The 13,039-nt window shown below is 45.7% G+C and overlaps 1 protein-coding gene across 1 annotated transcript in view; it reads right to left on the bottom strand.

The window, feature by feature from the left end:
- LOC126335652 (Down syndrome cell adhesion molecule-like protein 1) overlaps nucleotides 1-13,039 on the bottom strand; it is a 171,508-nt gene that overhangs the window by 83,727 nt on the left and 74,742 nt on the right. Inside the window, exon 7 of the mRNA XM_049999108.1 lies at nucleotides 3,532-3,800. Within this exon, the coding sequence (XP_049855065.1) occupies nucleotides 3,532-3,800 (269 nt within the window). The remainder of the gene's footprint in view (nucleotides 1-3,531; nucleotides 3,801-13,039) is intronic.

Below are 13,039 nucleotides of genomic sequence, written 5' to 3'. Positions count from 1 at the left end.
ATGGAGACGTGTCGTCTTCAGCGATGAGAGTCGCTTCTGCCTTGGTGCCAATGATGGTCATAAGCGTGTTTGGCGCCGTGCAGGTGAGCGCCACAATCAGGACTGCATACGACCGAGGCACACAGGGCCGACACCCGGCATCATGATGTGGGGAGCGATCTCCTACACTGGCCGTACACCTCTGGTGATCGTCGAGGGGACACTGAATAGTGCACGGTACATCCAAACCGTCATCGAACCCATCGTTCTACCATTCCTAGACCGGCAAGGGAACTTGCTGTTCCAACAGGACAATGCACGTCCGCATGTATCCCGTGCCACCCAACGTGCTCTAGAAGGTGTAAGTCAACTACCCTGGCCAGCAAGATCTCCGGATCTGTCCCCCATTGAGCATGTTTGGGACTGGATGAAGCGTCGTCTCACGCGGTCTGCACGTCCAGCACGAACGCTGGTTCAACTGAGGCGCCAGGTGGAAATGGCATGGCAAGCCGTTCCACAGGACTACATCCAGCATCTCTACGATCGTCTCCATGGGAGAATAGCAGGCTGCATTGCTGCGAAAGGTGGATATACACTGTACTACTGCCGACATTGTGCATGCTCTGTTGCCTGTGTTTATGTGCCTGTGGTTCTGTCAGTATGATCATGTGATGTATCTGACACCAGGAATGTGTCAATAAAGTTTCCCCTTCCTGGGACAATGAATTCACGGTGTTCTTATTTCAATTTCCAGGAGTGTAGAATTATACAAATAAATGTCTTTTATTGTTTTTGTTTTGTATTACTGATGTTTCGTGTTACTGTATAACATTTGACGTTTTGCATGGCTGTCTGTCTAGGAGCAATTTTACCATACGAATCATCCCTCAGACAGAATCATTTACAGAAAGCCTTAGTTCTTGTAACATCCGACGTGTCGAAAGAAGTAAACGCATTTATATAAAAAACCGGACGAGTGCGAGTGGGCACCGCACACTGAGGGTTCCATACGAACTTTATTATGTGTATAGGTAGCCTATCTGTAGGTTTTGATGAAAGAGTTTGCGAGTATCAAAATATATGACATAAATGGGCGTATGTTTTGATTACATTAACTTAGAAACTTAAATTTTTTAAGTTGTAAAGGGGCCTTAGATCTTAGTATGTCACGCAAATTTAAAACTGATACCTCTATCCGATCCTGAGGTCATAAGAGATGGCAGACAGAGGGATAACAAAGTGATGCTGTAAGGCACGGAACCGTGAAAATGGCAACTTTAGTGCGCTGCCCCTTGCTCGAAAACTTTCTGCTTACGGCTATGCTTACATCCATTTTATCTACATCTACATCCATACTCCGCAACCGGCGGGTACTTTGAGTACCTTATCAGTTCTCCCTTCTATTCTAGTCTCGTATTGTTCGTGGAAACAAAGATTGTCGGTATGCCTCCGTGTGGGCTCTAATCTCTCTGATTTTATCCTCATGGTCTCTTCGCGAGATATACATAGCAGAGATCAGTGTACTGCTTGACTCCTCGGTGAAGGTATGTTCTCGAAACTTCAACAAAAGCCCGTACCGAGCTACTGAGCGTCTCTCTTGCAGAGTCGTCCACTGCAGTTCATCTGTCATCTCCGTAATGCTTTCGCGATTACTAAATGATCCTGAGCACTTCGTCCGGGGTCTTCGATTCTTAGTTTCCGCCCTTGGTTCTTGTACATACTGCATATTGCCCCTCTTTTCCTAGAACTTGGACCTATTTTCCTGACAACTGTGAGCATATCACTGTATCTTATATCGTCGAAATTTTTTTTATAGATCAGGGTTCTTCCAGAAAATACATTCTTGTATGTAGGGGAATTGTGATGAAGGCTGTGTGGCTTCTATGTCCAAATACAGACACCAAGTGGCACTTTTTACATTAAAATGAATAGCTGACTGTTCGGTGGAATGACGTCTCGGAAAACTTGAGCTGTGAGAATATTTTCTTTTGACAAGGTTTCAATATCATTTGATTTTTTTCAACATAACACTGTAAAACAATGAAATACGACAAAAATGGTGAACAGACTTGAGAAATAGCCGTCAGAAGAAAATAACATCGAAATGAGAAAAAAACTGCGAAATTCGCCAAAAAATAAGAAACAATTTGTCTTATTGCTACCCATAGCTTACACCTAACGCCCCAAAAGTTTTCAACATCTTGCAGCATCTTACCCTGTCGAATGTCGACAAATCGTATGGCGGGATAAACACTTGGAATGATATGTTCAGGCTGGTCTATTTATCTTGACCATCCCAATAGCTTTTTGTCCAAAAGCAAAATACAAAATGTACGAAGTAAAAGTCGTTCAGCTACCCAGGGGAACATTAACCATCATGACAGCTTTCACTGTAGCTTGATTCGTTACGTATACAAGGTGTTACAAAAAGGTACGGCCTAACTTTCAGTAAACACTCCTCACACACAAATAAAGAAAAGATGTTATGTGGACATGTGTCCGGGAACGCTTAATTTCCATGTTGGAGCTCATTTTAGTTTCGTCAGTATGTACTGTACTTCATCGATTCACCGCCATGATTTCATACGGGATACTCTACCTGTGCTGCTAGAACATGTGCCTTTACAAGTACGACACAACATGTGGTTCATGCACGATGGAGCTCCTGCACATTTCAGTCAAAGTGTTCGTACGCTTCTCAACAACAGATTCGGTGACCGATGGCCTCCACGCTCTCCTAACGTCAATCCTCTTCGCTTTCATTTATGGGGGCATTTGAAAGCTCTTGTCTACGCAACCCCGGTACCAAATGTATAGACTCTTTGTGCTCGTATTGTGGGTGGCTGTGATACAATACGCCATTCTCCAGGGCTGCAGCAGAGCATCAGGGATTGCATGCGACGGAGGGTGGATGCATGTATCCTCGCTAACGGAGGATATTTTGAACACTTCCTGTAACAAAGTGTTTGACGTCACGCTGGTAAGTTCAGTTTCTGTGTATTTCCATTCCATGATTAATGTGATTTGAAGAGAAGTAATAGAATGAGCTCTAACGTGGAAAGAAAGCATTTCCGGACACATGTCCACATAACATATTTTCTTTTTTTGTGTGTGAGGAATGTTTCCTGAAAGTTTGACCGTATCTGTTTGTAACTCCCTCTATGTGAAGAGCAGTATTTCTTTTTTAAATAGTACCCTATCTTTATTTCCTGTCAAGAGCTGTTCGAAAACTTGTGACAGTGTATCATTTACGTTTTCGAACAACTCTTGAGGGCAGGAAGTGGATTACCGAATAAACAAGGTAAAGTACTATTTGAGAGAGACGTTCTGCTGTTCGTATGTTCGTAATGAGCAAAGTTACAAGAAAATCTATCGAGTTTGTTAATGTTCCCCTGGTAGCTAAACAACATTCACTTCAGAAATTTAATGCTTATCGAAGGACATCATTTTCGACCTTGACTGTATGTTTGTTAAAAATTTTTATTTAAATTTTGCTCCTGGGCACCCAGAAGAACATAGAGAGTTGAGAGAGTGTGGTTACGCGAGACGTACTCCTTGGTCCAGCGCCGCACGGGCGGCGGCTGCCCCACGGCGAGGCAGGGCAGCGAGAGCTGGCCGCGCGGCGGTGCTGCCATCTGTCGGCTGAAGGAGGCGATCCTGGCGGGCGCGCGGCCGGACGGCGCCTGCTGCACGCGGCGTGAGGGGGCGCCCTCGCCGGCCGCCGTGGCCGCCGACACCCACAGCTCGTAGCGGCGCTGCTCCGCCAGGTGCGACACGCGGTACCACGTCTGGCCCGCCGGGATGTCGAACCGGTCCCGCGTCTGCAACACGCACCCCTCCCTCACTCTCGTGCGGGAGCGAGCACTGGTTTCCGTACTGGGGAAGGCGGCGACATTTACCGATCGGTAATATCGTACCAGAGTTCCTAAAAGCGTTTAAAAACTGTACCTCCTTTCAGCTCACAGGCAGATACTAAAGCTGAATCAAAGATGTGATCTGTGGGTAGCTTGTTGAACCACCGACCTCTGACCTCCCGACTCTTTGGATTCTTCCGTAATACGCAGTTATAAGGCTTATGAGCGAGAGTCGCAACTCCTGCAATGTAGACTTCCCTCGAGCATTAGAGCCTGCACAGGACAGCCTAATCCCCAGGCGGAGCGATACCTGAATATTTTAAAGTGCGCGTCATTTACGACGGAGGCCGAGTTTAGGTTCGTTCGGCGCATCTGACGTCACAAAACACAGTCAATGAACAGAGAACGACGTTGCCAGAGCTCGACTGCAGTATAGAGCACGGACGAGTATCTTCAGTTTTAGAAACGTTCACTCATAAATAAAGTAATTGAACAAAAGCAATGTCTTGATAGCACAATTTCTTTTATAGAAGTTTGGAAAAAGCATTCATTACAGCAATTGCTTCAGATTCTATTAATTAATTAAACCAAACTTGCAAGAAGCCTTCTAATTCAGCCGATAGCAGGGAAAGGCGTTTGTATCATTCTCTCTAACCACTTTTTCGCATCAAAGACCAGCGGTAATTGTTTATTTCCTATTGTACTTTGACGAAACATGAGTAATTCATAATCATACCAACAGTGTCTGTCGGTATTTTCCGTCATACTATCCTCCAGGAAGTCTGTTGGCTGACGAGCTGCGTAAGTGTAATGGTGATGGTGTTTGTTTGCTAAATGTCCGCAGCTCGTGGTCGTGCGGTAGCGTTCTCGCTTCCCATGTCCAGGTACGTGGGTTCGGTTCCTGGCGGGGTCAGGGATTTTCTCTGCCTCGTGATGGCTGGGTGTTGTGTTTTGTCCTTAGGTTAGTTAGGTTTAATTAGTTCTAAGTTCTAGGGGACTGATGACCATAGATGTTAAGTCCCATAGTGCTCAGAGCCATTTTTTCTTACTTAATGAATTTTATTCGTTTGAATGTAATTTTTTGAAATACCTAGTGGCAACTAAAATCGATCATACGGAAAGTATATGCTATGGAATTTCTTCAAAATTTCGTGCAATGGTTTACTACATTTAATGCTCCACAATACCTGCATTGAACATCGAAACAAAATTAAGTCATTTATTGGGGGAAGGCATCAGTTAATAAGATGTGTAAAAATCAAATTTTTCGACCAAATAGTTTTTGTGAAATCGAATGATAAGTGTGTCAAAGCAGTTGGAACACCACGTGTTTGCACAGACGAGCCATGCAGTGATGACAATGCGGGGAGCACGTCTCTGTAGCAGCGAAAGGGTTAATGCGGCCGTGGTGGCTTTACTTCATAAACTGCGCGCTCCCCCCTATACGTAAGTTTGCTTGGCGCGTGCAACTGGCAACGCAGCATTCTCCAAGGCTGGGCGGGCATGCGCGAACCGCCAAGATAGAAGAATTGAACTATAGTGCCCTATTACAGACGTTAGAGCTTCATTTCACCTCACAATGGGACTGCGCCTACTTTTCATCACAGATTCGATCCACATTGATGGTATATGCAGGAATTCGTCTCACAAGGGGACCCTGCATAATGTAAATGATGGATTTCGATGTGCTTCAAATATGTTGTAGAGGCACTTGCCCTGAGTATCTGGCTATCCATTTTTTTTTTTTTTTTAGCGATGGGCCTTGGTTTTTGAGAATATCGATTTTGAAGTTCACTATGCACTTTGTATATCCGTAACATTACATATATTCCGAGCACGTCAGCGTAGCGCAGCGTTAAAGGTTCACGGCTACAGTGCTGGAGGTACTGTGCTCGAATCCAGCTTGCGGAGTAGATTTTCGGCGTATTTAATGGAATTTTACTTCTCTACTTGTGGATCTTCTTCTGGCTGCACTACTGCAGAAACACTTGGTTCTTCCATTTCACAGAATTTTTCTAATACACGGCACTAGAGTCGCTTTGTGAGCAACTAACACTGTAGTTAGATGCGAACGTAAAGGAATGCAACTGGCATCCTCATTAGCCACAACTAGGAGCTGGGGTCCCCGTTACGGGTAACGCTATTCACGGGAGAGGGGGCGATAATGGGTGGAGATCGTTTTCTGGTAACACAAGAAGCGGCTGTTGTACGAACATTTGGAACTCCAATTGCGAGCAACAAACGGAATGAAAAAAAAAAGACATACACGAGCAGGATTCGAACATTGTACCTCCAATGCGGTAGCCGTGAACATATATCGCTGCGCTACGGTGACTTATTCGGAATACACGTAATGTTACAGGTGTACAAAGAAAGCAATGAACTTCAAAATAGATTTTCTCAAAAACCAAGGCCCGTCGCTAAAAAACGGATATCCCGGTACTCAGGGTGAGTGCCTCTACAACATACACTCCTGGAAAAGGAAAAAAGAACACATTGACACCGGTGTGTCAGACCCACCATACTTGCTCCGGACACTGCGAGAGGGCTGTACAAGCAATGATCACACGCACGGCACAGCGAACACACCAGGAACCGCGGTGTTGGCCGTCGAATGGCGCTAGCTGCGCAGCATTTGTGCACCGCCGCCGTCAGTGTCAGCCAGTTTGCCGTGGCATACGGAGCTCCATCGCAGTCTTTAACACTGGTAGCATGCCGCGACAGCGTGGACGTGAACCGTATGTGCAGTTGACGGACTTTGAGCGAGGGCGTATAGTGGGCATGCGGGAGGCCGGGTGGACGTACCGCCGAATAGCTCAACACGTGGGGCGTGAGGTCTCCACAGTACATCGATGTTGTCGCCAGTGGTCGGCGGAAGGTGCACGTGCCCGTCGACCTGGGACCGGACCGCAGCGACGCACGGATGCACGCCAAGACCGTAGGATCCTACGCAGTGCCGTAGGGGACCGCACCGCCACTTCCCAGCAAATTAGGGACACTGTTGCTCCTGGGGTATCGGCGAGGACCATTCGCAACCGTCTCCATGAAGCTGGACTACGGTCCCGCACACCGTTAGGCCGTCTTCCGCTCACGCCCCAACATCGTGCAGCCCGCCTCCAGTGGTGTCGCGACAGGCGTGAATGGAGGGACGAATGGAGACGTGTCGTCTTCAGCGATGAGAGTCGCTTCTGCCTTGGTGCCAATGATGGTCGTATGCGTGTTTAGCGCCGTGCAGGTGAGCGCCACAATCAGGACTGCATACGACCGAGGCACACAGGGCCAACACCCGGCATCATGGTGTGGGGAGCGATCTCCTACACTGGCCGTACACCTCTGGTGATCGTCGAGGGGACACTGAATAGTGCACGGTACATCCAAACCGTCATCGAACCCATCGTTCTACCATTCCTAGACCGGCAAGGGAACTTGCTGTTCCAACAGAACAATGCACGTCTGCATGTATCCCGTGCCACCCAACGTGCTCCAGAAGGTGTAAGTCAACTACCCTGGCCAGGAAGATCTCCGGATCTGTCCCCCATTGAGCATGTTTGGGACTGGATAAAGCGTCGTCTCACGCGGTCTGCACGTCCAGCACGAACGCTGGTCCAACTGAGGTGCCAGGTGGAAATGGCATGGCAAGCCGTTCCACAGGACTACATCCAGCATCTCTACGATCGTCTCCATGGGAGAATAGCAGCCTGCATTGCTGCGAAAGGTGGATATACACTGTACTAGTGCCGACATTGTGCATGCTGTGTTGCCTGTGTCTATGTGCCTGTGGTTCTGTCAGTGTGATCATGTGATGTATCTGACCCCAGGAATGTGTCAATAAAGTTTCCCCTTCCTGTGACAATGAATTCACGGTGTTCTTATTTCAATTTCCAGGAGTGTATTTCAAGCGCATTAAAATCCGTGATGTACAGTATGGAGGGCCCCCTTGTCAGAAGTGGGAACTCTATAAGGCCTGGCGTTTAGAGGGGAAAAAATGCATCTTTGGCGTGGGTCGGTGAGCCATGAGCTATGTATATTAGCTTAGTTTCCAGGCAGCGATTGGTGCAGTGAAACGAGCAGAAAACTGTAATCAGAAGGTCATGAGGTCGAGTCCCTTAGCGGTAACATTTCTCTCATTTTCAATTTTTACTGTATTTATACAGCAAATTAACCGAACTAATACTCACTGTATTTATGAATATTTTCGCAAAAGGAGCGACCATGAGGACTACGCAAGTAATTGTCCAAGATGGGATCGTTTTTGAAACATACGGGAATTCGTTAGTTTCATTTTCACGTTCGATCACCGTTAGGTGCGGTCGGTTGCCGGACTGTGTGGCGAGAATCTTTTATGAATGTAATCAAAGTTTGTGCCTCTACACAAACGTTAAAACAAGAACGTAAGTTTAAAAATTCGCCAACGGGCTTGCCATAGTGGTAACTGCGGTTACAATCAGATGACCAAAATTACGCGCTGTCGGGCTTGCTAGACTTGGATGGCTCTGAGCACTATGGGACTCAACTGTTGTGGTCATCAGTCCTCTAGAACTTGGAACTACTTAAACCTAACTAACCAAAGGACATCACACACATCCATCCCCGAGGCAGGATTCGAACCTGCGACCGTAGCAGCCACACGGTTCCGGACTGCGCGCCTAGAACAGCGAGACCACCGCGGCCGGCTCCTAGACTTGGATGGGTGACCGTTCGGTCTGCCGAGCGCTGTTGGCAAGCGGGGTGCACTCAGTCCGTGTGAGGCTAATTGAGGAGCTACTTGATGGGGAAGTAGATGCTCCGGTCAAGAAAACTGACAACGGCCGCGAGAGCGGTGTGCTGACCGCATGCGCTTCCATATGCGCATGGAGTGACTCTTTTGGGCCGAGGATGATATGGCGGTCAGTAGGTAGTGCTGGGCCTTGAACTCCTGTTTGGACGGAAAAAAGTGAAAAACTAAAACGTATGCAAGATGCTGAGAGAATTACTGCTTCCCCTACTTTTAAGATGAGTGTAACCCCAGGAAGTGTAAATCATCAAATATAATAAAACGATTTAATTTTGCAACCGAATTTTCGTGTATGCCTCACAATACGTTTCTGGGAATTTTTTTACTGCGTACTCGTGGATTCTGTAAGTACAACCATTTCTTGAAAATTTATTTGTTGTGCGACATTTCGTTGGGTTTTCCTTACACTTCTTACACGCGCAGGTTCCGCTGTGCCAACTGCTTACTAAAGCCTACGCTACCATAAATGGCTCAAGGTACTCTTCTCGGGTATGCAGCCGGCCATTGTGGCCGAGCGGTTGTAGGCGCTTCAGTCTGGAACCGCGCAACCGCTACGGTCGCAGGTTCGAATCCTGCCTTGGGCATGGATGTGTGTGATGTCTTTAGGTTAGTTAGGTTTAAGTAGTTCTAAGTTCTAGGGGACTGATGACCACAGAAGTTGAGTCCCGTAGTGCTCAGAGCCATTTGATCGGGTATGCAGCTGGGTAATGTAGTCATCTTGACTATAGTGTAAGTAGGCTGCACAAGGGAATCTGTTAATAATGCACTTTAATGCAGTTAGCAAGAACGTTCTTAGCAACGGAAGGTCGCGGCCCATGTTCTATACCCGAGAAGACTATCATCAGTCATTACGGCGACAAAGTCTACATAAGCACATAAATGGCACATGCTTTGCCCTACCAGCGCCAAAGAGGCTACTTTTCTAAACGATTGGTCACCTGGAGCTTCGACTTCTGTCACTTTCATTTCTGGCCAAGCCGTGCGTATACCATAAATTTGGACGAAATCGTCGATGACGAATAGGTGCGACCGATTGTCAGTTCGCCTGCCCGAAGAAGGATCTGTCGCTCTTCGACAACGCACGACACGCCCATGGCAGCATCCACGGCGGTAAGAAGACAGTACTGTCTTTACTGGTTGGATTTAGCCTCAGAGAAGCACTGCTACAGGCTATTGTAGAGCTATTACCTGAAGCTGATGTATTGCTGAACAAATGTTTTTTGAATGATATTTGTAGTTATTTCAGTAGTGCGATTTGTATGCATGTGTGTCTGATATTGTTGGTTGGGAGTAGCGCCACTGTTCGCAATGACGTATCAACGGCACCTCCTAGTATGTCGCAACTTACAAGTGAGCAGCGTCGGGTAGCCGTGAGGTCTGTGGCGCCTTGCCACGGTTCATGCGGCTGCCCCTGTTGGAGGTTCGAGCTCTCCCTCGGGCGTGTGTGTGTGTGTGTGTGTGTGTGTGTGTGTGTGTTTTGTCCTTAGTGTAAGTTAGTTTAAGTTAGATTAAGTAGTGTGTAAGCCTAGGGACCGATTATTTCAGCAATTTGGTCCCATAGGAACATACCAAAAATTTTTCCTTACAAGTGAAGTTACAAAAAAAGGATGGAGCAGAGGAAACTCATATTTTTCACTATTTAATGACTGGGACACGGTTTGATAAAAATAATAAAAACAAGCTTTAAGTGATAGATTTTTTAATGCAGTTTTGAAGTAACTGATGACATTAAACATGCTATGGACAGACGTGAAGCTACTATCCTAACACTGCTTGACTTTAGCAAGGCTTTTGACACAGTTGACTTCGATATATTACTAATTAAAATGAAACAGCTGAATTTCTCAAACAGCGCAATACCCTGGTTCGACAGCTACCTCAAAAACAGAAGTCAAGCCATTTGTAGGTCGGAAAAGTCATTATGGAAAAGTGTGCGCTCTGGAGTTCCCCAAGGCTCCGTCCTTGGTCCACTACTCTTCTCACTGTACATTAATGATATTTCTTCAATGATTCACTCCTGCAACTACCATCTTTATGCCAACGACATCGAACTGTACATAAGTGCAAGACTCAAAAACATTGCTGGCGCAGTAGCGAGTATGAACGCAGATCTTTGCTCTGTTTTTCGATGGGCACAGAACCTAGGTCTGAAACTAAACCCCAAGAAATCCCAGGTCATACTTATATCTCATCCAAAGTTAATCAGCCGGTACTTTCGCGAAACAGTCCCTCAAATACTCCTCAATGGTACCCAACTACCATACCAAAAAACAGTAAAAGACCTTGGAATAATCTTGGATGAACACCTAAACTGGGAGGAACAAACAGTCACAGCTTGCCGGAAATCGCTCTCCTCCCTATATGCAATTCAAAAATTTAGAAAAATATTTCCAACCCATGTTAAACAAAAATTAGTCCAAACACTAGTCTTGCCTAATCTTTACTACTGCGATGTAGTTCAACACGGCACAAATAGTGAAAATTCTAGATGCCTCGAGCTAGTGATGAATGCTTGCGTTAGATACGTGTGCAATATTCGGTTGTATGATCATATCAGTCCTTCATACTCCCAGCTATGTTGGATACGCCCACATAAGGCACGCGATCTCCACACGATGAGCTTACTTCATCGATTTCTTAGCCACTGGTGCATCCAATACTTATCTTCTCACATTAAACACCTATCATCATTCCACAATCGCAACACCAGATCGGATACGTCTATCATCTTGGCTGTACCTTCACATAACACAAAATCTTTCTCCGTGTCATTCTCCATCTCAGCCATACGACTATGGAACGCGCTCCCCTGTGATCTGCGTCTTATCCAGAACTACTCAACATTCAAGAGGGAACTCAAAACTCACATATTAGGGACGGTATAGCCATCATTGTTGTGCCCCTCTCATCTCCTTCTTTCTCCTCTCCATCACAGCTTCGAATTTTACCATTCTATTTCTCTTCCTCAAACCTATCTACCTCTTATATATCTCTTTCACCCCATTCTATCGTCTTATGTCTCTGCTCGATGAGAATAACTCACAAGCTGCAAGAACATAACGAGAAAATTCCCAACTAACAATGGGACTGACATGATTAATAAAAAGAGCGTTAAGACCGCCGCGTGAAAATCATAGCAATGCACAAGCGCTTGCAAAATCGAAAGTTTTCCTGCCTTTTATTAAGGACGTCACTGACCGCATAGGGAAAATATTGAAAAACCGGAATATCGCGGTGATTTACAAACCTACCCGGAAGATACAAGAACACCTGAGATTGGCTAAGGATGCTCGTAAACCGCTGGAAAAAGCAGGAATTTACAGGATCCCGTGTAGTTGTGGGGAGGTATATGTGGGTACCACAAAAAGAACGGTCAAAAAACGACTAGAAGAGCACAAGGGCAATTGTAGAAGGGGAGAGATTGATAGATCAGATGTTGTGGAACACGCTTTGCAGTCAGGAGACCACCACATTTATTTTGATAGAACTCAAGTACTGGCAGCCACAAGCGGATATCACGAAAGGCTTTACAGAGAGGCTATAGAGATTATGAAACACCCCAGGAATTTTAATAGGAAGGAGGAGGGCGTAAAATTGAATGACATCTGGATGCCGGTGCTGAAGAAGATGTGTACCAGTCTTCCGCCATGGGATGATAGCAACAGCGGACGGCGGCAACCGACAACGGCCAATTGCGCTCGCGTATTCAAAACATGTGACGTCACGCCTATGCGCGGGAGCACGCGAAAACAAAAATTTGCTGCAGTCAGTAGTGAGACAGTGTGTGTTTCGGAAGTTAACAGAAGCCACGAACCCCCTTGAAGATGTCCTCCGCATATGGGGACGAAACGTTGGGTTACAATGCGAAATCCATCAGACCACGGCATAATAGCCCGGAAAAGAATTTTATTAATCATGACAGTTCCGGCCGTGAAAGTTTACATTTTACAAATGGGACTGACATTCACAAAAGAAAAGTATGTGTACTTTCATATACATAGTCATTATTATTATTATTATTATTATTATCATTATTATTCTTGATTGTTATAATTATTTTCTGTTGTTATAATTATCATTGTACTACTGTTATAATATCTATTTTTTTCTTTAACATCAATACTGCATAATACGCTATATGTCCTTAATGTTATGTAGAAACTGTAACTCTTTCAATCTGAGTATGCCTGGTTAGGTGTAAGAGAGGGCCTGAAGGCCCTAATCTTGCCAGGTAAAATAAATGCATAAATAAATAAATAAATAAATACACATACTTTAATTAGGTTCCAAAAATATTGCCTTGGAGATGACGTCCTTCTTGCTGGATACAAGTTTGGATCCTCTTGCGAAACTTATGCATGGCTTTCTCCAACATTTCATTCGGCACGGCTTCAATTTTCAGACGAACGGAATTCTTCGGGTCATCGATTGT

This window comes from Schistocerca gregaria, chromosome 2 (assembly GCF_023897955.1).
Source record: "Schistocerca gregaria isolate iqSchGreg1 chromosome 2, iqSchGreg1.2, whole genome shotgun sequence".
Classification (NCBI taxonomy): domain Eukaryota; kingdom Metazoa; phylum Arthropoda; class Insecta; order Orthoptera; family Acrididae; genus Schistocerca; species Schistocerca gregaria.
This window is presented reverse-complemented; position numbering and strand designations above follow the sequence as displayed.